The sequence below is a fragment of the Callionymus lyra genome, chromosome 14, assembly GCF_982586985.1.
Source record: "Callionymus lyra chromosome 14, fCalLyr1.hap1.1, whole genome shotgun sequence".
NCBI classification, from domain to species: Eukaryota; Metazoa; Chordata; class Actinopteri; order Syngnathiformes; family Callionymidae; genus Callionymus; species Callionymus lyra.
This window is the reverse complement of record NC_141831.1, coordinates 11857750-11884671: the sequence shown is the minus strand read 5'-3', so window position 1 is coordinate 11884671 and position 26922 is coordinate 11857750. Positions and strand designations below refer to the sequence as shown.

The 26922-nt window shown below is 36.1% G+C and overlaps 1 protein-coding gene across 1 annotated transcript; it reads right to left on the bottom strand.

The window, feature by feature from the left end:
- Positions 1–825: 825 nt before the first annotated feature.
- On the bottom strand, positions 826–25435 carry brwd3 (bromodomain and WD repeat domain containing 3). Its single transcript, XM_087807324.1, has 40 exons — positions 25123–25435; positions 24918–24976; positions 24772–24801; positions 24538–24597; positions 22598–22748; positions 22430–22528; positions 20999–21159; positions 20713–20934; positions 19015–19115; positions 18865–18935; positions 17814–17914; positions 17700–17740; positions 17533–17637; positions 17315–17465; positions 17106–17240; positions 16025–16153; positions 15721–15946; positions 15495–15638; positions 15262–15433; positions 15094–15187; positions 13972–14145; positions 13828–13898; positions 13560–13749; positions 12685–12795; positions 12494–12601; positions 11562–11686; positions 11418–11500; positions 11233–11344; positions 11098–11159; positions 10249–10404; positions 8903–9023; positions 8646–8771; positions 8509–8584; positions 7875–7928; positions 6554–6697; positions 6337–6489; positions 6096–6259; positions 4206–4282; positions 3990–4121; positions 826–2403 (listed from the first exon to the last, which is right to left on the bottom strand). The coding sequence occupies exons 1-40, from the start codon at positions 25154–25156 to the stop codon at positions 1652–1654; spliced, it is 5277 nt and encodes a 1758-aa protein (XP_087663450.1). The 5' UTR covers positions 25157–25435; the 3' UTR covers positions 826–1651.
- Positions 25436–26922: the final 1487 nt, after the last annotated feature.

Sequence of the window (26922 nt, the reverse complement as noted above, 5' to 3'; positions counted from 1 at the left end):
CGACAGGACGATGCGTCATCGCTCAACCTCGTCAGTCGGGTCTGACTCGGCTCAGCTCTACAGACTCAGGTGCTGCCAGTATTATTTTGGGGCTAAACTGTGTTTGCATGAGGTGCTTTTCAATGAACAAAAAAAAACACGTTCAATGTTTTCATGTTGGACGAAACCCACGACCTGGTTTCTCTGCAACAAGATGCTCCATATAAAGTATCTTTCACTCCTTTTTCTTTGCTGTAAATTTGAGCGAAAAAGCGTATTAATAAAAAAACAAAAAAAGATTTCAGGCAGAAAAACATGAGGCATTGTAATTTGCGTCATGGACTTTTTTCTAGGTCTGTTAGAAAATATCAATATCCAAAAAATAATATATAGATTTTATAGTTTTATTTTAATTTTTAAATAGTTTTTTATCGTTTATTATTTCAATATATTTTTAATTTAAAAGAATAATTCTGTTTTTTTCCAATGAACATAAAAATATTCACAGTGGTTAATTTTTGTGTTGCAATTACAATTCTGGGCCCTAGACGGCAGCAGTCATTACATCCTCTGCAACTGAAGGTTAAATCATGGGAGATCCCGGCGATGACTGGGGACGAGAGGATACAGTCGACTCCAGCAGCTTTTTAAGATGATGTTTGGACATATTTTAGTTTGAAAACAAATGAAAGCAGTTACGACTTCGTCAAGAGTCATGTGGTCTGTAAATTCTACAACACCAGAGTAAAGTACTCGACAATACTACAAATATATACTTGTTATTACAGTATCACAATATATCGTATTGTTGTCCCTGTATCGTGATTTGTATCGTATCGGCAGATTCTTTCCCATTCTATTAATCACTACCGTACGTCAGCAGAAACGAATATAGTATTACTAGTAGTTAAGGGGTCGACAAAATGCGTCAGAACAAAGTCAGTCAAGTTGATTTTAGTTTTTATTAAAAAAAAAAAAAAAAAGTCACACCGTTTTGATTTACAATAGAATCTTGCACATGATGTCGAGGACAGTCTGAAGCCTAAAGAGTTTCTAAACTTGTAGGAAAATAATATTTTTTTTATGCATTATTTACAGACACCAGTTGTTGCTCTGAAGCACCGAAGAATCGAAAATCCTCACGCACACAAAAAAAAGAAAAGGGAAAAAAAAAGAAATCCTCGTTCCTTCTGGTCCAGAGTGGGACAGCACCAGTGTTGACTACAGAGTCTCCTCGACCCTCAGAGATCCTGATGGCACTAAAAAAAAAATAATAATAAAAAAAAGGATCCATTTTCCTTCCATCATTCAGCTGCCATGTGGAGTTTTTAATGTGCAAAATAATCTTTTCGTCGTCACCGGTACGAGAGAACGATGGGTTCGGGGACGAAGGTAATGCGGAAACGAGAGGATGATCGGAGAACTGGTCGATCCAGACTCCAGCACCGTTTTTTTTGGCGACCATCTTTGGTTAGGAGGAGGAGGAGGATGGTTTAGTGTCGGGGGAGGGGGGGAGGGGGAGCAGCAAGAAGGCCCGTCACAGACCAGGTGGGTCGCGAGCACCAATCATCAGTCAATAAATGTGTCAGTATTTACACCTTGTACAAAAAAACGAAATCCCTGAAGTGGTTTTTTTTTTTAAAAATTGAGGCTTTTTTTTTTTTTAAGCGGGTCAGTGGCTCCATCCCATCAGGTGACTGACCCGGGCTTTCTCCGTCATGCGGCGCACCCGGCCCGAGCGGGACCGGCCCAGGTTGAGCGGGTCTTCTTCTTCTTCTTCCGCGTCCGAGTCGTCGTCCGAATCGTCGTCGTTTTCGTCCGAGTCGTCGCCGCCGCCGTCCTGGTACTGGACCGCGACCCTGCGACCCTGGCTGCGTGTGCTGACCCGTGGGGTCTTGCTGCTCCGGCCCCTCGCCGGCGCCGCCGCGGTCAGGAAGACCACGTCCGGCGGCGCCGGCGTTTCCTCTTCGTCCTCTTCGTCGTCGCCGTCGTCTTCCTCCTCGACTTCCTCCTCCTCTTCTTCTTCCTCCTCTTCCTCCTCCTCTTCTCCGTCTTCATCGTTCACATTTTTAAGCAGCAGCTCCACCGGTCGCTCCTCTTCCTCCTCTTCCTCCTCCTCCTCCTCCTCTTCTTCCTCCTCCACTTCCACCTGCACTCTCGCTCTTTTCGTTTTAACTTCCCCGTCTTCTTTGTGTTTCCTCTTCTCGGCGACCTTGAGCCGGAGGGAGGGGGCGGGGGCTTTGCTGTAGTCGTGGTCGCCGCCGCCCTCCGCGAAGTTGTCGGCCTCGGACTCGCTGTCCGACGACGAGGAGGAAGACGAGGAGGAGGACGAGGACGAGGAGGAAGAGGAGGAGTCCGACGAGGACTCTTTGGATCCCGAACCTTCGTCGTCTTCGGCTCGTCTCGGGAGGTCCCGCTGGCGCCCTGGACGACCACGAGGGGGAGACAAATCAGAGGATTCAGTCTGACTTACAACAACAAAATATTCAAACTGTTTTACGTCCTTCAGCGCTAAACCAACAATGAAATCCTGCGATGACTGAGGATGAGAGGATACACTGACTGCAGCAGCTTTTAAAGGCTGATGTTTGGACATATTTTGGTTTGAAAACAAATTAAAGCAGTTACGACTTTGTCAAGAGTCATGTGGTCTGTAAATTCTGCAACACCAGAGTCAAGTACTCGGACAATACTACACATATATCCCCGTTACTACAGTCTCAAAATATATCTCATTGTTGCCCCTGCGATACGCATCTTATTGCCAGATTCTTGCAATAACGCACCTCTATTTATGATGTAGCATAAAATTGCTAATTGTTATAAAAATGATCCACCAATGCAACAAGATAACACGACAACAAAAATCTAATAATAATCTGTTTCTGTCTTGAAGCGTTTTTTTTTTTAAATAATACAAATAAAAATGACTAAATCATCCAGCAAAGAAAACACTGATGATGAGGAGTTTTGTATAATTCTTGATTCTTGTCCCAGACTTCTTTAATCCGAGAGCATACATTTAAAAACAGTTTGTGGATAAGAATCAAGCAAAAATAATCTTAAGTGAAATGAATGGAAGTGAACTTCAAAATATTACCTCCAGTGTTCAAAATAAACTAGCTAAGACATCATGAATCAAACTAAAATCTAAGAATACGATGAATCGTATAAGTTTCACAATCATTTGTCGAAGCGAGTTAACACAGAAATAAATTTTTTAACGTATTTTCCGGACTATAAGTCGCAGTTTTTTTTCATAGTTTGGCCGGGGAGCGATTTATGTGTGAAATTATTAAAACAGTATTACCGGTATATCATTTCACATGTTATTTTCACACTAAACCGCAAGAGGGCGCTCTAGGCCTGTGTTGATAATTTCGACGTAGAAGAGGAAGCGCCGCATCTTCTACCTCCGGAGTTAGCAGAGTAGTTTAAAAGTGACACCGAGGATGAAGATTTCATTGGATTTTAGTTATTTGAAGTTACACGGATGGTTTGGTAAACTTCTTAGCATGTTATTTATGCTATAGTTATATATATATAGTTATCTGAATAACTCTTAATATGTTATGTTAACATACCAGGCACGTTCTCAGTTGTGTCGTGTAACGTAAACATACCGTACAATTATTCAGCCTGTTGTTGCCTCTATTCTATTTTTATTTTAAATTGCCTTTCAAGATGACATGTCTGTTCTTGGTGTTGCATTTTACCAAATACATTTCCCCCAAAAATGCGACTTATACTCCAGTGTGACTTATATATGTTTTTTCTTTCTTTATTATGCATTTTATGGCTGGTGCGACTTGTACTCCGGAGCGACTTATATTCCGGAAAATACGGTATGTTATTTCGTATAATTCATGCTCATCTTTAAATAAATAAACTGTCATTGTGCTTGTTACTAGTTAAAAAAAACCTTGTAATAGCTGGAAAAAAAAACTTTAAAACTAATAAAAACAATCATCATCTTAAAACAATCTGACGGTGAATCCCCAGCGACGTACCTGACTTCTTCACCAGAGTCTTCTGGCCACGGGTCACTCTGACCGGCGGAGGATTTCGGCTCTCGCTGCTGGTCTCCGAACTGGGAGAGGAAGGCTGGACGTCCTCTTCTGCTACACTGCTGCTTAACTGGGCTGAACCGTGGACCAGGAGAGAGAAGTTAAGCTTCACTTTGGTGACATTAAATGAGAAAAGAAACAGGATTATTATTATCGTACCCTGGTGTGATCGCTGGGAGCGACTTCTCAGTGAAGTCCTGGAAACCTTTTCGGTTCTGCTGCTTTTCCTTCTGGAGCTGGAGAGAGAAAATTCTTAGTATAATAATAAATAAGAGAGAAATGTCATAATATAAAAAAGCAACAATTAATTCAATTCTATATTATTTAAAGTGTCTTATAACAAAGTTATCTCAAGACACTTTACAGTTGAAATAAGACTATAGTGAAGAAATGAAAATCAACTCAATAATGAAGTTAGATGGCGGTTTTGGCTAAAATGAAAGGCTAGCTAACCGCCAATTTACTAATATTAGTTTTAAAATTGAATTTTGTATAGTTAGATAGTTCTTATTGACTAGCATGACAAGGTAGCAGAAAAATAGACAGAAAAATACTACTTTTGCTTACTTTAAATTTTTAAACTTGAATTTATTGTTGTTCGTTCGTTGTGGTTTGTTTTGCTAACTTAAAAAGGTAGCTAACAATTAGCCACTGAAAGTTTTAAACTTAAATATATAAAGGCTAGTTAGTTGTTTAGGTGGCTAAAATGAGAAGGTAGCTAACCTTTAGCCACTGAAAGTTTTAAACTTAAATATGTAAAGGCTAGTTAGTTGTTTAGGTGGCTAAAATGAGAAGGTAGCTAACCTTTAGCCACTGAAAGTTTTAAACTTAAATATATAAAGGCTAGTTAGTTGTTTAGGTGGCTAAAATGAGAAGGTAGCTAACCTTTAGCCACTGACAATTTACTAACATTAATTACTGTTAGTGTTTGTTACTGAATAAAAGTCAAGAAACTTAATAAATGTTATTCTAGTACAGGGACAGAGAAGCAACTTGAGAAAAAATCTTAAGGAATTAATTTCTCAAGATGTGAAACTTCTTCTTACGCTTAGAGAGATTAAGAAGGACAAAATATATTACAATCTTTACTTCATCTGATTTTAAACAGACAACAAGTTTTTAAATATTGTTGTTTTTATTTATAATATATAACTTTATATATGTTGTTTGTATAATATAATAACACAAATGTATATTTATATACGAAATTACATTACAAAACTAGGCTACTGTTGTAATTAATGTGTATAAAATTTAACTTTTATCCTTTTTAATGTAGTCAATGAAAGTATAAGTGGAAAAAAACATTTCCTTGTTACATTAAAGTGTTTTTTTTTAAAACATTACTTAACTTGTAAGAAAAGTATTTAACCAACAACTACATAGAGGTGTGTATTGGCAAGTATACGGAACAAGTATATATTTGTAGTATTGTCGAGTACTTGACTCTGGAGTTGTAGAATTTACAGACCACATGACTCTTGATGAAGTCATAACTACTTTCATTTGTTTTGAAACCAAAATATGTCCAAACATCAGCCTTTAAAGCTACTGGAGTCCACTGTATCCTCACATCCTCAGTCATCGCCCAGATCTCGCAGGATTTTTATGGTTCTTTTATTTATACAGAAAATAATGTTCTTTATTGTTTAAGCGCTTTGTGACCCTGGTCTAGAAAAGCGCTCTATAAATACTAATTACTTACTTACTTACCAACGGAGGACGTAATGACTGCTGCCCTCTAGTGGCCGGAAGTTTAATATACATTTTAAAATTTGATTTAATCACAAATTAAAACATCCAATTCTTTAATACACGTAATTAAAAAGAATCAGCCCTAAAAACTATGATAAAATAAAATGGGATTTGAAAACTAAAAGAAAATCTATACAATGCTATAAAGAATTTTTGGGGGGGAAAATTTAAGTGTTTTTATTTTCTTACACCCTACTACAGTTTTGTTGTAAACCATCAGTTTAATGGTTCTGCTCTGGTAAATCCACTCAAAGAAAGACCTGATAGAAGACATCGAAGGATCATCCTGGTTACCTCGACGACGGCCTCGGAGAGCTGCCCCCGTTGTGGAGTCGAGTCCGAGAACTCATTCTCTGCTGAGCCTTCTTCTCGTTCTGCACGGCCGACTTGTAATCCGCCAGGATGGAGATGATGCTCTTCTCGAAGAGCGCGGACAAGCTGAGGGTCATGGTGTAGATCTGGAAGCCGGACGTAAAAAAAAAAAGGTCACAAGGGCGGCTTCAGTGGAGGCACCAGCGGTGGTGGGCGACTCTACCTGGGACTTCTTGTTGGGCGTGTACGCCTTGGAGTTGCTGACGATGAGACGCACGTCTTTGGCGAACTCTGTCGGGTTCTCGTAGTTCCCGGCGTGAAGCGTCTCCGACACCGAGCCCAGATCCATGGGCGTGTCGATGATGTCCCGGTAATCCTGGACGACGTGAAGAAGCATTAGCTTGTACCTGTCAGAGTTATTTATCTTCTTATGAACTTACAGGATATTCCATAATATCCACAGGGTGCCTGAAGGGTTCAGAGTCCGGAGAGGAAATCATTCGACGCAGCAGCTCTCGACACTGAGCGTGCCACGCCTTCACGTCCAGGTTCTTCTTGTGCTTGTTGGAGTCAGAGTTGGAACCCTGGGCCACGAAAAAAAAATAAAGTTTAGTCCCTGAAAACACCAAGAAATTTACGGGTTTGTAGAAATATAACCATGTATCTATTTTTTAAAGTTTTTCATTAAATAGTATTTAATGACATTTCGAAAAGAAAGTTTTAAATTGACCTAATGCTTTAAGATAAGATAATGTGTAAAAAATGTGTAAAAATATGTAAAAAGTTGTTTTTTGAAGTTGCTAAAAAAGATTGGAAATCTACCTATTTTTACAACGAAAACTTGTAAATAAGGCCAAAAATCAATGCCTCTGAAATTGGGAAATAATGTGGTGAAACTAAAGTATGATATCTGACGGAGCACTTACTGAAACTAAATGAAACTAAATGAATTCACATGATATTCTGAGTTTCAGATTGAAGTTTGAATTAATTATTGTCACTTTTCTTCAAAATTTTTAAAATAAAATAAAAAAACTGTAGAATATTTGATTATATTATGCATTTTGTCTACATTTTAGTTTGCGACAATTGTTTTTCAATTGAATGTTGGTCGTTTTCTCCTTCAAAGTATATACTTTTTGGAATATTGTTTTGATTGTTTAAGCGCTTTGTGACCCTGGTCTTGAAAAGCGCTATATAAATATAAATTACTTACTTACTTACTTATATTCAAGGGGTTTATAGATATTTGATAAGACATTTAAATTATTTAAATTATTAAAGCAATTGGATGCACATATAATGTGATATTTAAGTCTAAATAAAAAGCTTCCTACACAGCTTTATGGTCATTTACAAATCCTGGGGTCGTCTTAAAATACACAAATATTGATATGTTTACAAATATGTTAAAACTCTGATCTGTAATAGACTATAAAATGCATTTTTCCTAATAAATGTATCTTTAATTTTGACTTTTTGACTCCAAATATATCGTTTAAGTATTTTAAACTTTTAAAATGTAGTACAATTGTGAAAATACTGGTTTATAAGTTTCTATTGTTATATTTAACCATTACTTTAACACTATTACACTAAAAGAAATGACGCTTTTTAACAGTTTTACTATAATAAAAAATATAAATCTAGCTATGAATCAGCTTTACAATCAGGTACATAAATCTCTCCACATGCTAAATATACCAACACTGAGTGGAATCAATTCCTTCTCTGTGGCGTCGTCGTAGTTCAAGCTCTTACCCGATGACCTGAGGATGTTCCTGGAGTGTCAGAATCCACGTCGACCTCAGATGCCTGACGACACAGAGCCAGAAATAAATATATTTTAGCTTTAACGTACAAATTATAGTGGATTTATAGATAGAAACATATGTTATTCTCTTCATCAGTGACACATTTTTTAACCTTTGCTCTCATTTTATCTAGAGTTTATCCAGTTAAAACACAAACACAGTATAAATATATTTTCAAAATTATTTCTTCTTTGCTTAGTCGAGTTTAAATCAAATTTAAACCCTGGTATGGACCCAGAGGAAGTACCAGGTGAGATTAATGTGTGTGTTGTTTTTTTGTATAAAAATACATTCAAGTAGATTCAATTAAAAAATTTAAAAAGATAAAATAATGATAGAATATTTCTCTTGTGTTCTCTGTACATTATTGTAAGTTCGTGAACATCTTTTTCTTCAAATATTTGGTATATATGGGGAAATTAAACAAAAAAAAAAAAAAAAATCTAACATGAGTCTTGAATGGTCACAATATGTAATAAAAGTCTTTCCTATATAATTATTTTAGATTTTTGTAAAATAAATAAAAGTAAGAGACGCCTCCATTTGTAACAACAGCATCTTTTGTTCTCGAGTGACCGTACCTCGTTTTCTCCGCCGCTGTTCCCCTCCGTCCTCAGTTTACGATACAGATCCCGTAGGTTTGTGCAGCTCTGGTCCCTGAAGGCATCATTGAATCACAGACAGTTCGAACATGTATCCGGTCCGAGAGCTTTAATACCCGATGTAACGCAGCAGAAGGTCGGTCACCGCTTTGGCGCTGGCTACGATGGGGCTCTGGGGCTCGTTGAAGGTGCGGGCGTTGTGTTCGATGTAGCGAACCTCCCACATGAGGGCAGAGATGCGTCTGCGGAGGAGAGTCGAGTCAGACGGGAATAAAGCTTTCAATCACCATTATCTTATCTTAAAGCATCTTCATAGGTCCTGATATCAACATGAATCCACTTCACTAGGTGGGTTTGAAAGTGGGAGTCGAACCTGTAGAAGCGGTTCTCCAGTCGGGTGCGGATGGTGCTGAGGTCCGAGGGGTACGACACCACGGTGCAGTATAAAGGATAGTCACGCAGACTCACGGGCAACGCAAACGGCTTCGCTACGTCTGTGGAGCGACGAGAGCGACTCGTAAACACTTGATATCGTTAGAGGGACAAAATATTGAAGCAGATCAGAGCCATCAGAACTTTGAATTGTTGAATTAAAATGTTTAACTGTTCTTTTTTTAAGCATTACATTTTATTTTATAAACTTAAATTAATAAATGATTCAATTAAATAATTTCTAGTTCACTTTCTACTCCCAATAATTAAAAAGAGTTAAATTCTCTAAATTTACTATTTTTTATTGAAATACTGTTGTCTTTTTTAAGCATTGAATTTCTTTATACAGTTACATTATTGAATTAAATAATTTCTATATCTAAAGGTTTATTTATTTTTTAATACATAATTTAATACATTCTTTGAAAATATTTTCAAAATGCAATTCAGATCAGATTCAAATCAGAATTCTCTAAATTCACAATTTTCTATTGAAATAATGTTGTTTTCTTGAAGCTTTTATTTTATTAAAATTAAATTAATAAATTATTGAATTAAATAGTTTCTATATTGAAATCTAATTTCTATATTAAAAGGTAAATGTTTTGTATAATTGAATACATCCTTTAAAAAATATTTTCAAAATGAAACCCTTTTTTTTTTAAATCAGTTTCTAATTCCAATAATAAAATCAATTCTCTAAATCCATTTTTTTTTTAAATGAAATACTGTTGTTTTTTTTATTTATTTTATTAAAATATTAAAATTAAATTAATACATTCTTTAATTAAATAATAGTTTTCTATACTGAAAGGATAATTTTTTAATGTATAATTTAATACATTCTTTTTAAAATATGTTTTGTTTAGCTTCTAATACCAATAATTCAAAATGAAATTCTCTAAATTTACTATTTTTTCTATCCGTTACATTTTAAATTAAATATAGACAATACAATATTAAACTGTACGTGAAAAAACATAATAAAATTAAAAACGTTTTATTATTATTATTTTATATCCACCTTTCTTTATAAAAATAAATGAATGAATACAAATAAATACAACCTTTCAATTTAGAAATAAATTATAAGCTAAAAATTATTTAAAAAAACATTAAAACATATTTTTTACCATTGTGTTATCTCAGGGTCAAGATGACCCGAAGGCCCCAAAACAAATGACCCTGAGATAACACACGGGTTTAATCAAGTTTAATTTGAAATGTTAAATTTTAACGACTCAACATTCTGATGACGACTCTGACAAACTTCCATGACGGACTCACCCAGTGTGAGGAGCAGGTCGATGCCCAGGATGACTCTCTCGCATTCCTCGTCCAGAGTGTGAGCGCCCCACTCTCCGTCCTGAGGCTCGTACAGAAGAGCCTTCAGCTCGTCCTCGGCCACTTCCACGCCTTCGCCGACTTCAGCAGGAAGAGCCGCTGCGACAAATTAAAAAATAATGAACACATGTTTTTTAATTCAGCAGATTTACACAGAGAAATTCCCATTTCTAGCAGCAGCCATTTTGAAATAGAAATAAAGCGAGAATGCACATAATAATGTTCAATAACATAAAATACAAGAATACGACCCTGATCAAATTAAATAAAACAATCTCGACGGAAAAATACAATCTTATGCAAATGTATGAATAAAATAAAAAACAAGATAAAATAAAACAACTTAATCTAAAATATAAAAGTAGCAAAAATGCCACAATAAAGTTTGTAGAGGAATAAAAATGATACAATAAAGAATGTGGATAACAAATTTCTCATTAGATTAAGTGCGACGAGTAAGACCTCCTTGAAGAGGCAATCTTTGCACGATTAGGACAGTTTTTAAAACTAAATCGTAGTTTAGTTTTAGTTATGTTGAAATATATAATCAGACAATAACAAAGTGAATTATTGAGTAATAACAACCCATAATCATAACAATAAGAATATTTAATAAACATATTGAATGGAGTAATTTTATTGAATAAAAATAACCATATAAAATAATAATTAAATTGAATAATATAAATATTATCAAGTTAAACAGGTCGTTTTCAGTTTTCAAGAAAAAAAATGGAACAATTTAAAGTGGAAACGGAGGAATTAAAAATGTAAATAAATAAATCATCCAACCTTCTTCTGGAATAGGCTCTATGTCCCAGGGACTCATCCTCTCCCTCTCTCCGTTATCCCACCTGATGAAGTGATCGTTCATTAGCGACAAGATTTAAAGAGACTCCTCGAAGGAGCGACAGAGCGTCGACATACTTCACGATGTAACACTGGAACAGGCTGTCGGGATACTCTGTCTGCAGAGGCTGCTGGTCCTCGATGGAGCCGCACCACCAGGCGTCGTCGATGATGCTGCGGAACCTCATACCTGGAGGAAAATATCAGGTCATGAATGACCGCGACGTCGATCCTTTTCACCGCCACTAGAGGGCGTCACCTACCAGGCTGCCAGTTGTGCTCTCGAGCCTCGTTGTAGAACTGCTGCAACACCAGGAAGTCGATGACGTCGGGCATGTCGTGGTACCTGGACAGAGTCACGTTTAGTTTGTGTGTTGAAAGCGCTGAGGGGTTTTTGTGGGACTCACTTCAAGGAGAAGGACTCGTTGGTCATCTTCCCTGAGACTGGGTCCAGGAAGGCCAGCTTGAGGCAGCAAAGAGTCGGAGGACCCACTTCATACTTGATGCCGACCACTTTGACAGACTCCTGGTCCTGAATCACAGATAATGAGACGGTAGATTGTGTCAATATCATCAGACACACAACACGGAGGAGAGAATGGACGACTCCGGACAAAATAATGAATATAGTTTCTGTTCTGTCATCCAAAATAATGAATATAGTTTCTGTTCTATTGACTATTGCTGTCTGAAAAGTGTTTTGTTTTTTAAAAAGGTAGTATTTTCTCTGAAGTAACATTGATCTGTGACACTTGACACTCGTTCCACTCAAGTTGACTCAAAGAATAAACATTTCAACTTGTGAAAATGAGGAAAACACAACATCTAAACTATTTATTTTGACTGTTTTTCTGAAAGTCAGTCCATGAATATTATGGTGACATTGAACTAGTCTGCAGATCAAATGTTTTTGATTAAAATGTTGCATTGAAGTAATTAAATTTAATAATAATTATATTCAAAAGACTGCATTTAAAAAAACAATTTAACTAACGTATTAAAAAAAAAATAGATTAAGAAATGTTATTTTACACCTAGTTTGATTTATTATTTAATATTTTGTAGGCTTTAAAATTCAATATATTAATCTGAAAGTTCGATCAATTAGCTATTTTGGTATCGTATGTCTTTTATACCAACAAAAAAAGTTTTAAATCCAACCATTCAATATTCTGTTGGCACCGATATACTTCCATACCCATGAGCTATAGAAACAATTGGATCAGGATGTTTAACGAAAATTGAATTTATCTCCTGAACTCCTTATGTAAAAATATATTTGTTAACTCAAATGTAAATCAAATGACGTCAAATAAAAAACTATTAAAGAAGTGCTCACCCTGAGGTCAAGTTTGTTCCAGGCTTGTTTCTGTGGGTTCACACTGTAGGCTTTAGCTCTGCGGACGGCCCTGACGTAGGCCTGGTGGCCCTGTTTGAAGTAGATGAGCTGGAGGAACATACAGATGTTAAAACGAAGCGACGATAAGAGAAAAAACAACACCATCTCAACATGAGACTGAAGCGTCTTACCTCGTCGCCCATCTGTGGGACGAACGGAGAGCGGTGCGGGACGGTCTCCATGATCCACGACGGCGGCATCCATCGCTCCGCGTCGAGTCCGGAGAGCGAGGACGTGGGTTTCTGAAAGGTAGGTAAAAAAATGATAATAGTAAGAATGAAATCTGGCGAAATCCCTGCGATGACTGGGGACGAGAGGATACAGTTGACACCAGCAGCTTCTAAAGCTGATGTTTGGACATATTTGGTTTCAAAACAAATGAAAGCAGTTACGAATTTGTCAAGAGTCATGTGGTCTGTAAATTCTGCAAAACCAGAGTCGAGTACATAACAATACTACAAATATATATATATATATATAAACGTAAAAATATGTTTTGGGATTTTAAATCACATTTTATTTTTTATCACAGTTCCTTAATGGTCTATAATTAGATATGTTTTGTATAAAATAAAATAATTCTATATTTTTATTTACAATTAATGTGAAAATATTTACTGCTAAATCTTCTTTTTGTGTTGCAATTAGATTTCCAACCGCTAGGTGGCAGCAGTCATTAAGTCCTCCACAGCTAAAGGAATAAAGCAACAAATCCTGCAAGGTATCTCCGATGACTGAGGACGAGAGGATACAGTCGAAATATTTAAAAACAAATGAAAGCGGTTACATCAAGAGTCATGTGGTCTGTAAATTCTGCAACACCAGAGTCAAGTACATAACAATACTACAAATATATACTTGTTCCTATGGTTTCACAATACTGTATATATAGCAAAATATCGTATCGCTAACCCTGTATCATGAATCGTAACACCAGAAACCAATACATGAGTTTTTCGTTTCTAACTTCAAAACCAACATTTCCACTCCCAGACTTTCATCCCACCTGCTTTGTTTCTTTGGGCTTCTTCCTCTTCTCGTTCTCTCTGTTCTCCTCCTTCGCCTTGTCCTCGCCCTCCTCCTCCTCAGAGCTGCTGTATCCAGACGGCTCGATGCGTCTCCTGGTCGACCTCTTAGGAGGCTGCAGGTTGATTCCCGCGTCGGCCGTCCAGTCGGAGTATTCGCTGGAGGAGTTGCTGAAAGGGAAAAGAGACGAGGACGAGTGAGATCGTCGTCGTTTGCTTAAAACAGATTCTTTCCAGTAAAAAGCTGACCTGGCACTGCTCTCACTCCACTGGGTCTCACTCTCGGAGGACGGCTCGCTGGGAACTACTGGCTCTGCCACCTGTTAAATAAAAAAAAGAGGTTGATCTCAATATTAAATCTTTGATAAAAGCGTATTTAAGTTAAGGACTCGCCTCTCGTTCACTGTCGGAGTCTGCCTGACTACCAGAGTTTCTACCGTCACCTGGATTTCCACTTCTCCTCCGGGGACTCCTGACTTGGGCCGAGCGGGTTTGATAGGCGTGTTGCTGCTGCTTCTTCTTCTTCGCTGGACGCTGAGACCGCAGTCGAGTCGTCAACAGCTCCGTCTAAGATTCATTTAAAAAGAATGAGGTGTAATCCTTCATTTCTGCTCGCCAAGAAAATTATATTGATTAATTATTATATAATGTTATTAAATAACATTAAGTAATCATATTAAAACAATAGAATCTTAATGTTATTAACCCTTGTGTTAACAATCAAGGGTTGTTCCCCTTGACCGAGAGACAACACAAGGGATACCACAGACACATTTGTTTTCGGGCCTCCGGGTCACATTGACCCTGATATAACAAAGGTTGAATAATAGTAGCAAATAACAGGATCGATAATGTAAAAATAACAACAATAGTAATATTAAAATAATATAAGTAATACCATTACATAAAGTAAATAGATTTAGTAATAATATATTACTTCATAATAACAACATAAACGTTAAATAATACAAGTTTTAGTATAACATAAAATAATATTAAATAATAAAAGCAATATTATTAAGTAATAACAACAATAATATTAGCAATACAATTGCATAAGAGTAAATAACTTTTGTCGAAATATGAAATCAGACAATAATAAAGTGAAATATTTGAGTAATAACACCACATAATAATAACGCTAGTAAATAACAATAATAATATGTAATAAACATATTGAACAGAGGAATTGAATATTAAATAAAAATAACCATATTAAATCATAATTTAATTGAATAATATAAGCAATAATAACATAATAATAAAAACAGATAATATTAAACGACTTTAGTAATGACAATATAAAATAATAATGAAAGAATAATATTGTAATAATAACAATAAATAATAATAAATAAATAGTATTTAGAATCAGAAACTTTTATGCCAAGAACATGTTTTTTTGTGGTGTCAGTACAGAATAAAAGAATGATAAAAGATAACACACAAAAAAAGCAATTTTTTTGTATCGTTTGAAATAAAAAAAACTGAAGTTAGAAGAAATCTTAAACTAACCTTGGGTAGAATAGCAACTGGTTTCTTTTTCCTCTCCGCGTTATAAAGAGAACATTCCATTTCACCTCTGGCCTTTCTGGACGACTCCATCACTCTGAGGAAAGGATTCTTTTTTGAGTCAATTTTATGGCATGAAAATAAAAGAATGTCTGAGAAAAGTGTTCTCACCGTAACACTCCGGGCGGCACCTCATGAACCACCACCCTGCGGTTCCAGGCCAGCGCGTCTCTCTCACTGATGACTGGACTCTGTGTCGAATTTGGTTGAACATCTTCCATCTGCTCGTCCGCTTGTGGCTCCATATCCGGGGAGTCCAGAACCACCTCGACTGCATCGTTGACTGAAATCAGTACAAATAATACTCACTCACATTTCTACCGTTTAAGTCGCAAAGACGTTACCTTCAGGCTCCTCAGCCGGGGATTCGTCTGGATTCAGACGTGCGTCCTGTTCGTTCTGCAACTGCCTGATGAGATTGTCCAGAATACTCTCTCCATTTTCTGGGGTTTGCTGGGCGAGAACCTGCTCCACCAGCTCTCCTTCATCTGGTCAACAACAACAAAAAAAAAAGGTTGAAAATTGATCAAAAAGCTTTAAGCAGCACAAACAAGGTTAGCAATATATTACTGTTCGCCATGTAGCCCAGTTGAGGTACGAGTTGGTCCTCGTTGCAGTTCTCCCTCCCGGGCACCAGGCGCTGATAGAGGGGCGGGTGAGGGTTCCCGTCAATGTCCACCAAGAATGGGGGAGGCATGAGGTGAGGGGCTCGCTGGGTCTGCTCGTCCAGGACGTAATTGTTGGCGTCCCGGATGAGGGGTCTGTAGTCGGTGTGGAAGAACATTTGCTCCGGAATCTGAAGATAAAAAATACATTGAAATAAAATATCGAAAATGTCTGTAGTTTCGATTTTTCAAAACTTTTTTTTTTTTACCTTTTCATATACACTGCTGCAGCCGAATCCAAAGATAAGGAGATGACCGTGAGAGTCCGTGCAGGCGAAGTGTTGCCCATCAGACGAGAACTTGCAGTCGTAAATGGCGCCATGACCCTGACCTTCAATCTGAAAAAGATGTTTTCACTAGACTTAGTGTTACTGTGTAAAACAGCAAAGTTAGTTTAACAAATGTTTTAAGAAGTTAAACAAGACTGTAGATGTAAAGATCCTATAAAAAACATAAGACATGTTGGTCAGTAGCGGTGTCAAAAATATCAACATAATTACTGATATATAGCAATATTTATTTTCCTGATACTGTATCGATATTTAACTAATATTTATATTTTTTATAGATAGTTATTTTTTGGTTTGTATTTTATTAAAGTATGTATTAAATAAAGTTATCACATTTTATATTTACAAGTAAAATATTCAATTTAGTTTTTTGTGCTGGAATTAAACTTCTGTCCACAAATTACATGCAACTTAAGGGACAGTGATATCTAGCGAGATATAAGCGATGACTGAGGACGAGAGGATACAGTCGACCCATTCAGCTTTTAAAGCTGATGTTTGGAAATATTTGGTTTCAAAACAAATGAAATCAGTTACGATTTCGTCAAGAGTCGTGTGGTCTGTAAATTCTGCAACACAAGAGTCAAGTACTCTTTAATACTTCAAATATATACTTGTTACTACGGTTTCACAATATATTCTATATGTTGTCACTGTATCATGATATGTAACGTATCGACAGATTCCTGCCAATAAACAACCCTATTGGTCAGCATGGAATATACTGTAAATAACCTCACGAAAACAAAAATAAAACGAGTGTGCAAAAAAAAACAAAAACATTCAGGATATACAATTATAAACCACTGCTTACAAATAATGTAGAGAATATACAGATTAAAAAAAGAAACAAAAAACCCTCAAATGCAACTCCTTTCTTTAGAAAATATAGTGAAAAATGTAATTTTCTATGCATTTTAATTAACAGGTTTTGAGTCAAGACATTCCAGCGTTGTGACATTGTAATAAATAGTACAGAATATATGATGAACTTCATTACCATGTTGAAGAAGTTTCTAATCTTCTCTCCCTTGGTCAGATCCCAGATGAAGATGTTGCCGTCGTGACCAGCAGACAGCATGATGCGGGAGTCGAAGGGGTGAGGCTCGAGAACAAACACCTCGTCGTCGTGACCCTGTCAATGAAATATAAAAATACATTTTCGTTTATACATTTTGGAGTGTGAACGCGGGCGACTCAGCGACTCACAGATAGAACGTGCAGCAGTTGTCCGGTCGCCGTGTTCCACACTTTCAGCTGGTAGTTCGTCACCGCCGTGATGACGAATCGATCCGTGCGATCCCAGGCCACCATGGTGACCATCAGCTTGGTTTTATCGTCGCCGTTCACGACCGAACTCCTGGTTTTAATTCAAAAAACACACATCAGGAAAACGTGCATCCGACTTCTAGACGTCCCTTAATTACCCAGGCAGCCTGGCGGCCATGTCTAGAGAGATGCTCTTCCACTCCTGCTCCTGATAACGCCAGATCCTGACGCTTCCATCGCGACTGCCGCTCACGAACCGTAAGCTGCGACACACAAAGGTTTAGTTCTCTGACCAAACAGATTTTCACGTGATGAACACACTCACCTGTCGCTGTTATTGCTAAACTGGACGACCACGACTTTGTCCTGCAGGTTAAAAAAATGTAACATTTAAAATAGGATTTTTTTTAACTTCAAACAAAGTGTCAGATGTTCTTACCGTGTGCGAGTCCATCTCAGAAACTTTGATTGGCACCTCTCCTCCCAGATAGTAAACTCTGACCATGTGATCAGTGCCGCCAGTCGCCATGAACATTCCACCTGTTTGGTCCAGACGTCGGTCAATAATGTCAAAATGTTACATAGTACTGCTTTTATTTCATTTCATTACTTGATTTCTCTTTCTTGTCAATAATATATGATGTATGTCAGTGTAAAGAATATTTTACTTATGTTTAACATTTTTAATGTTGAAACTTTGTCGTCGTTCTTTTGAAAATGTTTTTTTTTAAATATTTAATTATTCATTTTCTATATTAAAAGGTTGACTTTTTTAATAATTTAGTTAACGTATTCAAAATGGATGGATTTCTTTTCACATAGTTTCCTATTATAATTCCAATAATTATAAATATATTTTCTAAACTGAATACAATTCGTAGACTTTTAAAATCAATATAAAAATGTTGGTATAAAAGTACCATTTTAATATTGAATTAAAAAGACTATGAGATAAAATATACTTTATTAAATTGTATTCAGAAAATGTATTTTTGAATTTTATTATTTTATAAAAACACAATAAATGCAATTTATAGAATTTCTATTAGAAGTATAACAATAACAATTAAATGCTTTAAAAAAAACCTCAATAAGAAAAATGTAAACATTTGAAAATTTAAATTCCATTAAACAGTCTGATACCACTGATAAAATCCTATAGTACTTATATTCCTTGTTGTTAAGTTATTTAATATATTACATGCACTTTGAAGAAACAAAATAATAATAAACAATAAGCTATTATCGCCACAAGATGTCACTGATTCACTGTATCAAGAAGCTGTGAAACAGTGAAATTGAATATACACTATTGACTGTTATATAGTGTAAATAACACAGTTTTATAACAGGTAATGTAGCAAATACATTTGGTCGGAAGGAAATATCATTTTTGAAAACCGAGAACATTTATGCAAGAACAAGAATGTGTTTGTAATTCTTCACTTATTCATTTGTAACTTGAAAATAAATAAAAGAAAATGTTTTACCGCTGCTGAAGGAAGAGGTGGACACCTGGACTCCTGGACGCGAGCGTTCAACAAACTTCACCGGTTGATCGCTGCGGAAGAAATCCAAGGAAAACTTGCTTAATATTATTATTAAGTTATTTATAAATGCCAAGAAAAAGCATGACATACTCGAACGTCATGTTGAGCGAGTGCCACTTCCAAAAGCACACCATGCCGTCGGCTCCTGTTGACGCCAAGTATCGTCTCGTCCCTCTGACGGCGGGACAGAACTAGAGGAGACGAAGCAGATAAAGATGTCGTATATCAAGGTGCTTTTGAAAGTATAAGGGGTGTAAGAAAATATCGATACAAATGAATATTGTCATACCTTTGTTTCAAGATATGGTATTGATATTCACTGTATCAGTTTTTTTTAAATAAACATAAAAATGTTTTATTTTTTTTTTACAGTTCATTAATGGTCTATAATTAGATATTTCTTTGTATAAAATAAAATAATTAGATATTTTTATTTACAAATGATGTGAAAATATTTACTGCTAAATCTTTTGTTTGTGTTGCAATTAGATTTCCAACCGCTAGGTGGCAGCAGTCATTAAGTCCTCCACAGCTAAAGGAACAATGAAATCCTGCAAGATATCGCTCATGACTGAGGACGAGAGGATACAGTCGAAATATTTAAAAAAAAACAACTAAAAACCCACCATGAGTCTACTATCAAAAAATGCTTTTACCAAATACATTTTAAATTATTTCTATTTGAGGCTTAAATTGGATGTAGAACTTTCTGAAAATTGTTTAAGTGACTAAAACATAGAAAAAAAAAATTGTTTCGCTTAAATATTGAAATATTTTTCTTCTCAAAACTGTACCGATACTCAAAAGTACTGTATGTTTTTTTTTCAAATTTACAACAAACACATAAATATTAACAATAATGAATGTCATTTTTCTGTTTCAATTAAACTTCCAGCCGCTGGTTGAAGTAGTCTTTACGTCCTCTGTGGATGGGACAATGAAATACCGTGAAATTGCAGCGATGACTGAGGATGAGAGGATACAGTCGACTCCAGCAGCTTTTAAAGCTGATGTTTGGACATATTTTGGTTTCAAAACAAAATGAAAGCAGTTACGACCTCGTCAAGAGTCATGTGGTCTGTAAATTCTGCAACACCAGAGTCAAGTACTTGACAATACTACAAATATATCCTTGAACTACAGTATCACAAATACACTTTCTTTTGTTGAGGTGAATTATCTAGTCTTGTGCTGTGTCTCAAATCGCATACTAATCTTAGTATGCTAGAAGTTAGTATGCATCAGTTTAGTATGCATACTAACTAGTACGCAAATTCTCCGCAGATAGTATGTCTCAAATCAAACCCTGAAGCTACACACTAACCGGAAATCACATGACAGCTTCTTCTTCTACTTCTATTTAACGATGTTTCAAGCAGCTGTTTGAACGCTATCGCCGACACCTGCTGGCAGCACGTATTGCAACTTTGGAAAAAGAAATAAAGAAAAAATATGAGAATCTAAATAATCGCGAGATATTTAAGCTGGTATCAGCAGCGAAGACGTGTTTATCCTCCTACTGCTGCTGAAAATACACATTTAAGTATATGCATATATATGCATTTATATATGACGTAACTTCCGTTTAAAACGTCACTAAAATGGCAGCTGTTTAGTATGGTTAGTGTCCATCGAACCATGCTAGTTTTGTGGGCGTGTTAGTACGCCAATTTAGTATGCATGGCACACTAAATTTCGCATACTAAGAATTGAGACACACTAACGTACTAAAAATACTAACTTTTAGTACGCTAGTATGCGATTTGAGACACAGCATTGGTTTCTCACCTGGATGGACGTGATGGACGCGGCGTGAGCCTGCAGGACAGTGATGGGGGCGCAGGTACGGAGACACCACACCCGGATGACCTTGTCGCAGCTCGCCGAGGCGATGATGGTGTTCTCGTGGTTGACCGCCATGTCGCAGATCTCCGCCGCGTGACCCCGGAGCGTCGAGAGCAGGCGGCCATTGTCGGTCGCCCAGACTTTCACCAGGCAGTCGTCCGAGCCCTGCCATGGATTGGTGGACGTTAACAACTCAATAACAATTATACGTTATTTGACGTTCACTCACCGTGAATATCCGGCGGCCGGTTCGGTCGAAGGCTACACAGTAGACGGAGGACAGATGACCGAGGATCCTTTTGTGCGCCTTCATGTGTTGGTACGTGGAATAGGGAAGGACTTGTGCAAAGCGAGCGGTTCCCGTGGCCTGACGAGCACCCATGATGGACACTTGATGGAAAGAGAAGGAGATTTAATTACAATTAAATTGATATTCGACATACATTCAGAGAGACATGTATGGACGTACATCAGTACCATCAGAATATTGAATGGTTGAAGTTAGCATTTTAATATATGAAACTTTTAATTTTGGATTGAAATGTTATTTTTTGAAGTGTTGAATTAAATAAATTCTACTTTAAATCTGTTGAATTTCTTTTTTTTTTAACTCATGTTTTAACTCAGGGTCAAGGGGACCCGAAGGCCCCAGAGAAATGTGTTTGTGGTATCCCTTGTGTTGTTTCTGGTCACCGCCGTTTACCTAGACCCAGAGACGACACAAGGGATACCACAAACACATTTGTTATCGGGTCTTCGGGTCACTTTGACCCAGAGACAATACAAGGTATACCACAAACACATTTTTATCGGGTCTTCGGGTCACTTTGACCCAGAGACAACACAAGGTATACGATAATCACATTTTTTAAATCGGGTCTTCGGGTCACTTTGACCGAGAGACAACACAAGGGATACCACAAACACATTTGTTAGTGGGTCTTCAGATCACTTTCACCCAGAGACGATATAAGGGATACCACAAGCACATTTGTTAGCGGGTCTTCGGGTCACTTTGACCCAGTGACAACACAAGGGATACCACAAACACATTTGTTAGCGGGTCTTCAGATCCCTTTCACTCAGAGACGACACAAGGGATACCACAAGCACATTTGTTAGCGGGTCTTCGGGTCACCTGGACCCTGAGATAACACAAGTTAGAGTTTGATATTCTTATCCAAATTATTCATAAAATTATAAATGTAATATTTTTTTATTAGTAGCATTTAAAATGTAATATAGAAACGTTAGTATGTAATGACAGTATTATAAAAGCATTTTTATATTGAATTAAAAAGACTGCTGCTGTTGTACTTCCTGCTGTCTCAATTATCTTTTATTTTTGAATTATTGTAACTATAATATCAAAGTTTATGTGTAAAAACTTAATTAATTTAAAATAATATTCGATTTTTAAAATTGAATTACCTTTTTTTCTCAACAGATTCAACCTTTCGATATATAGAATTTATTAAATTCAAATATTGTATTTTTCAATATATATATTGAATTATTATTGAAACATGATTTCAATAAGAAAAATGTCTAAACATATGAAACGTTGAAGTCAACCCTTCAATATTCTGATGACACTGATCTACTTCCATAGATATATATACATAAATAAACTTATTGTTCAATAAAGTTCGTTACGCACCAACATTCGGAGCGTGTTCATTGCTGACCGGAGGTTCCGGTGGACGTCCTCTGTGAAGCGCCGCGACAGCAGAGCCGCTGCACACCTGGTTACTGCAAGCTGCAAAAACGACATGTATTTACGGTCGAACGCTCACGCTGACATTTTAACGAGAGGAAAATAACTGACTTTTGGCGTTACGAAGCAGAGACTGTCTCCCGAGCCCGAGGAGCGTTTGTACCCCTGGGACGCTGGTCGGGATCTCCTTCTCGATGAGAGGACCTATTCGTCGACAGACGCGGAGAAGATAGTCTGCAGGAATGTGCTGGTTTAGTAACATCTAGAGGGGGAAAAAAACAAGTTCAATGAATTATTCATTCATTCGTTTTGAACATGTACTGAATATGTAGTTATTTGTACCTACAAACAACAGAAATACAATTAATACCAAACACTTTAGTTGGAAAAAGGGGTAGGAAGGAGTAAAAAAATACTTAAAAAAAAATGTCCTACCGCTTTAAAACTACTCTTCTGTAGTTAATAAAAAATTGTGCAGCGATAGTTCCGACCCGCTCTAGTAGAAGAACTCACATTTCAGCGATCCTTAAAACTCTTCACTGGCTGCCAGTTTCTTTCAGGATCAATTTTTTATTTCTGGTTCTTTCTTTCAGATCTATTCATGGTCAGAACTTACATCAGTGATGGATATCCATACAAATACATAAAACACAAGCACTAGTGCATAGGTGAGTTACACACTATCTATCTATCTGTATATTTGTTCAGCTTCAAGCTAAACTATATACAATTATTTTTGTTATTTTATTTTTCCTTCAGATTTAAATTTGGTATTAGATAATAATTTGGTAAAACCATCCTTTTTTTTCTCTTTATTCTAAAACTGATTTGATTTAATAAACAAAATATATCAGACAAAACTCATACTTTGTTATCTTAACACAGTTATTGTTTTTGTGAAAAAGAAACTACTGAACCAGATACATGATATATTGGATCTGGGATTTCTGTTGATTTCTAATCATGTAAAACGTAACATAAAATGTAACGCAACCTTTTGAGGATTCATTTGATCAACAAATTAGATTATAGTTGTTGATATATTTATCATTTGTGCTTTATTTTTGTTATTATAATTGTTATTTTTTTTAACTATTGTACTACCGTTTTTATAGTTTACTAATATTATTAGTTATATTTATTGTTGATATTGATATTTTTAACATGTTTACTGTATGTCGTAATATATTGTATTTATGGTTCATCTTTTTTTTGTGAACCTAGATGTTCCCAATGTGAGAAGAAGAAAAGGTGTTTATTTTTTATTTAGGTGTTTGTATTTGTTCAGGCTTTTCCTTGATTTTCTGGAACTCCTGTTGTGTTCTCAGTTTTATCTTGACCTTTAAAGTATATACTTTATTGAATATTGTTTTGATTGTTTAAGCGCTTTGTGACCCTGGTCTGGAAAAGCGCTATACAAATAAAAATAACTTACTTACTTACTTATCATATCATCTTATTTATTTGAGCTTTTTGTCTTTGTATTTATTGCTTTTCCAAGTCATTTTACTTAAAAGTATAAAAAGATATATTATATTTTTTTATTGTTATTGAATTGTTTTGTTTTTTAATTGATTTCGGTTTTTGTCTTCTATGAAAAAAAAAAAGGAAAATGTCAAAGAAAGTTTTTGTGATGTTTAGTACGATCTAATTTCTCGTTTTCCAATAAAAATATTGAAACAAAAAAAAAGGATGATAAAATAGAAACAAAAAATTAAAACAGCAACATGTCTCTCCACTTGAAGGGCGGGACTTGGTAGACAAAAAAAAACCCTCTCAGCCAATCGGAAGCTTCGCCTCTAAGAGACAGACAGCGATCCGACCAATCAAAACGCGTGTTTCAACACGTCAGCTCCACACAATAGCGTCTCCTTTGATTCGCAACGACCTCAAATGTCGAAATGAAAACATGTGCAACAACAACAACAACAACCTCACACGCGATTAATAAAAACACCTAAAAGATTAAAAGACTATATTAGGTTTTAAAAAATCGTGCAGGATCGAATAAACGGTCGCGCGTTTTTTTTTCTCCACGGTTCTCAACTCACCCAGTCCTGGAAGGTCCGTTTGTTTCTCCGTCCGTCCCAGCGCCATCGTTGTGGAATTAACTAAAGTTTTTAAAATCATATTATTAAAAAAAAAGATTAGTGTTCGTGTCGCGTTCAAAAAATAATACGATTTATTACAAACAAGATGGACATGTTGTCATCGAGTGACTCGATCGCGAAACATTTTTATTTTTTTTAAATGTGTCAGAGTTGAATAAATCCAGCTGATCGTACCTCGAACTCCTGGAGCTCCTCCACCAGAACCTAACAACACACACACACACAGCCACACACACGGTTAGCATAGCAGCTAGCTCAGAGCTAACACAACCCCGTCATTTCCCCCACAAACATCCTCCATTCTTCGCGGTTCTACTCACCCGTGCTGCTTTTTTGCAAGGTCCAGATTGCAAAAACCTGGCTATGAGGTAATAAAGTTCTGGAATCGGGAGAAAAAATGGTGGGTTAGCGCTAATTGTTGTTAGCATTGAGCTAACTGGGCTCGCATGGTACTTTACTGTAAAAATAAACAAACATGTGGTCGACGACACCGCGGGGGGTGAGGGGGTGGGAATGATAACTCACCACATTCGGTTTGTGAACATTGTTGAGTCGCCATTTCCTTAAAAAGAATAGCGACATGAATGAGAATGTGTGGTGTAGCTTCGCTTGTTAGCCGCCGGCTAGCTACAAGTAGCAAGCTAGATGAGTGTAGCTACAGCGGCTAGTGGACTGGCCTCCTCCTGCCTTGGCCTGGTCGTCGTCGTGTTAGCGCCCCTCGCTGGCGATTCTGTGTCACTGCCGCACCTGTGTCAAAAATGAACACATAATAAATTCCTAACCAGAAATGACTGTAACTCATGTTTAAAAATGTCTTGGATTATCTGCCTACAGTTTTGAAATTACTAGTAGCAAACAAAGAACTTGTGATTCCATAAAGGATAGTCTACTTAAACTTTAAAGTCTTTGTTTTCTCTTGTATGGAAGTATATGTTGATGCTATTAGAATATTGAACGTTTGAATTTAACATTTAAAATGATGAAACTTTGAGTCATTTGATTGAAATTGTGTTAATATTTAATTGTATTTTATTACTCATATTTTTTGAGATTCTAATTCCCCCAAAAAATGAATCTAGAATTTTATTTTTTCCCCCATTATAGCTTTTAAAATTTAAGATAAAAAGGTTTCCCCTACTTTAACAACATTTCTATATTGAATTTAGGAGGTTACGAATTGAAAAATATATATTATATATTTATAGATTTATTTTTTTATTTATTTATGGGAATCACAATATCAAACAATGTGTAGACCAATTCTTAATGTTGGTACTATTATATATATTTTTGATAATGAAATTCAATAATTAAATTATATATATATATATATATATATTAGACTGGCTTGTCTGCCTTCCTGATTTTACTTTTTAATCAGTAGATTGATAAGGTTTATAGTAAGTTCCTTCGCTGACATTTTTGAAAAACAAACAAACAATTTTCTTTGTCCCTAAAAATCAATAGTAAAACCTTCACCAGAAATTACATATAATACTGAATTTTAGCTTAATAAATATTTTAAATTAAATTTAATATTATGTCGCGGAATCCTTTTTTTTCTTCTTTTTTTTACCTTTTATTTGTTACAATTATGTTACATTTGAGTATGAGTGTAAGCTGCTGTACTTTGAATATGAACTTGTAACAGCATCAAAGTCATACTTCTAATAAAAAAACTCAACATTTCAAGCACTTTTGGTCTCTTTTATTTCAGTGCATCAATACGTTCAAGTTCAAAATAAATGGATCAAAAATCAGTTTGAATAAATCTAATTTTATAAAAAGAATAAATGTGAAAAACGTGTACGGAAAGTGTCGAGTAATATCTGTTATTCAATATTACAAACATCAGACTCACTGAAGCAGCATCAGAGGTGTTGGTTGCCATGGCTCACTTCTACTTCCTGTGACCTTTGCGTGACGTCGCGGCATTCATTCGATCCGTCGCTTCTCCTTGTTAGTCCAGACGATGACAACGTTTTGTAACCAAATTTCTTACACTGAATCTATTATGATTGTTTTTTTTGACATTTTATTTTATTTTACATTGTTTTTTTGCGATAAATTGAACATTAAATTGTGTACACAGAATTCTTTTATGCCTTTAATATCCTGAATCTATTTACGCATTAAGAAAAAATAGACAAGAACAAGTTAGACATTCAAATTAAAAGTCAGATTTTGATGCTGTTAAAATTCAGAGTTTTCATATTAAAAATCCATTTTACTTCCATACACGAGCTTCGGTTTGACAAACAGATTTCGCGGCACTGTGTGAGTTTTAACTTGACGGATCCTTTATGGCTCTTTACAAGAAAAAAA

Excerpts from the sequence above, each read along its gene's own strand:
- brwd3 (XM_087807324.1), bottom strand. The coding sequence starts at position 25,156 with ATGGCGACTCAACAATGTTCACAAACCGAATGTG. Across the intron at positions 22,749-24,537 it reads AACGGACCTTCCAGGACTGG|ATGTTACTAAACCAGCACAT; the intron begins GTGAGTTGAGAA and ends TTCCCCCTCTAG. Across the intron at positions 12,602-12,684 it reads TCCCACAGATGGGCGACGAG|CTCATCTACTTCAAACAGGG; the intron begins GTAAGACGCTTC and ends ATGTTCCTCCAG.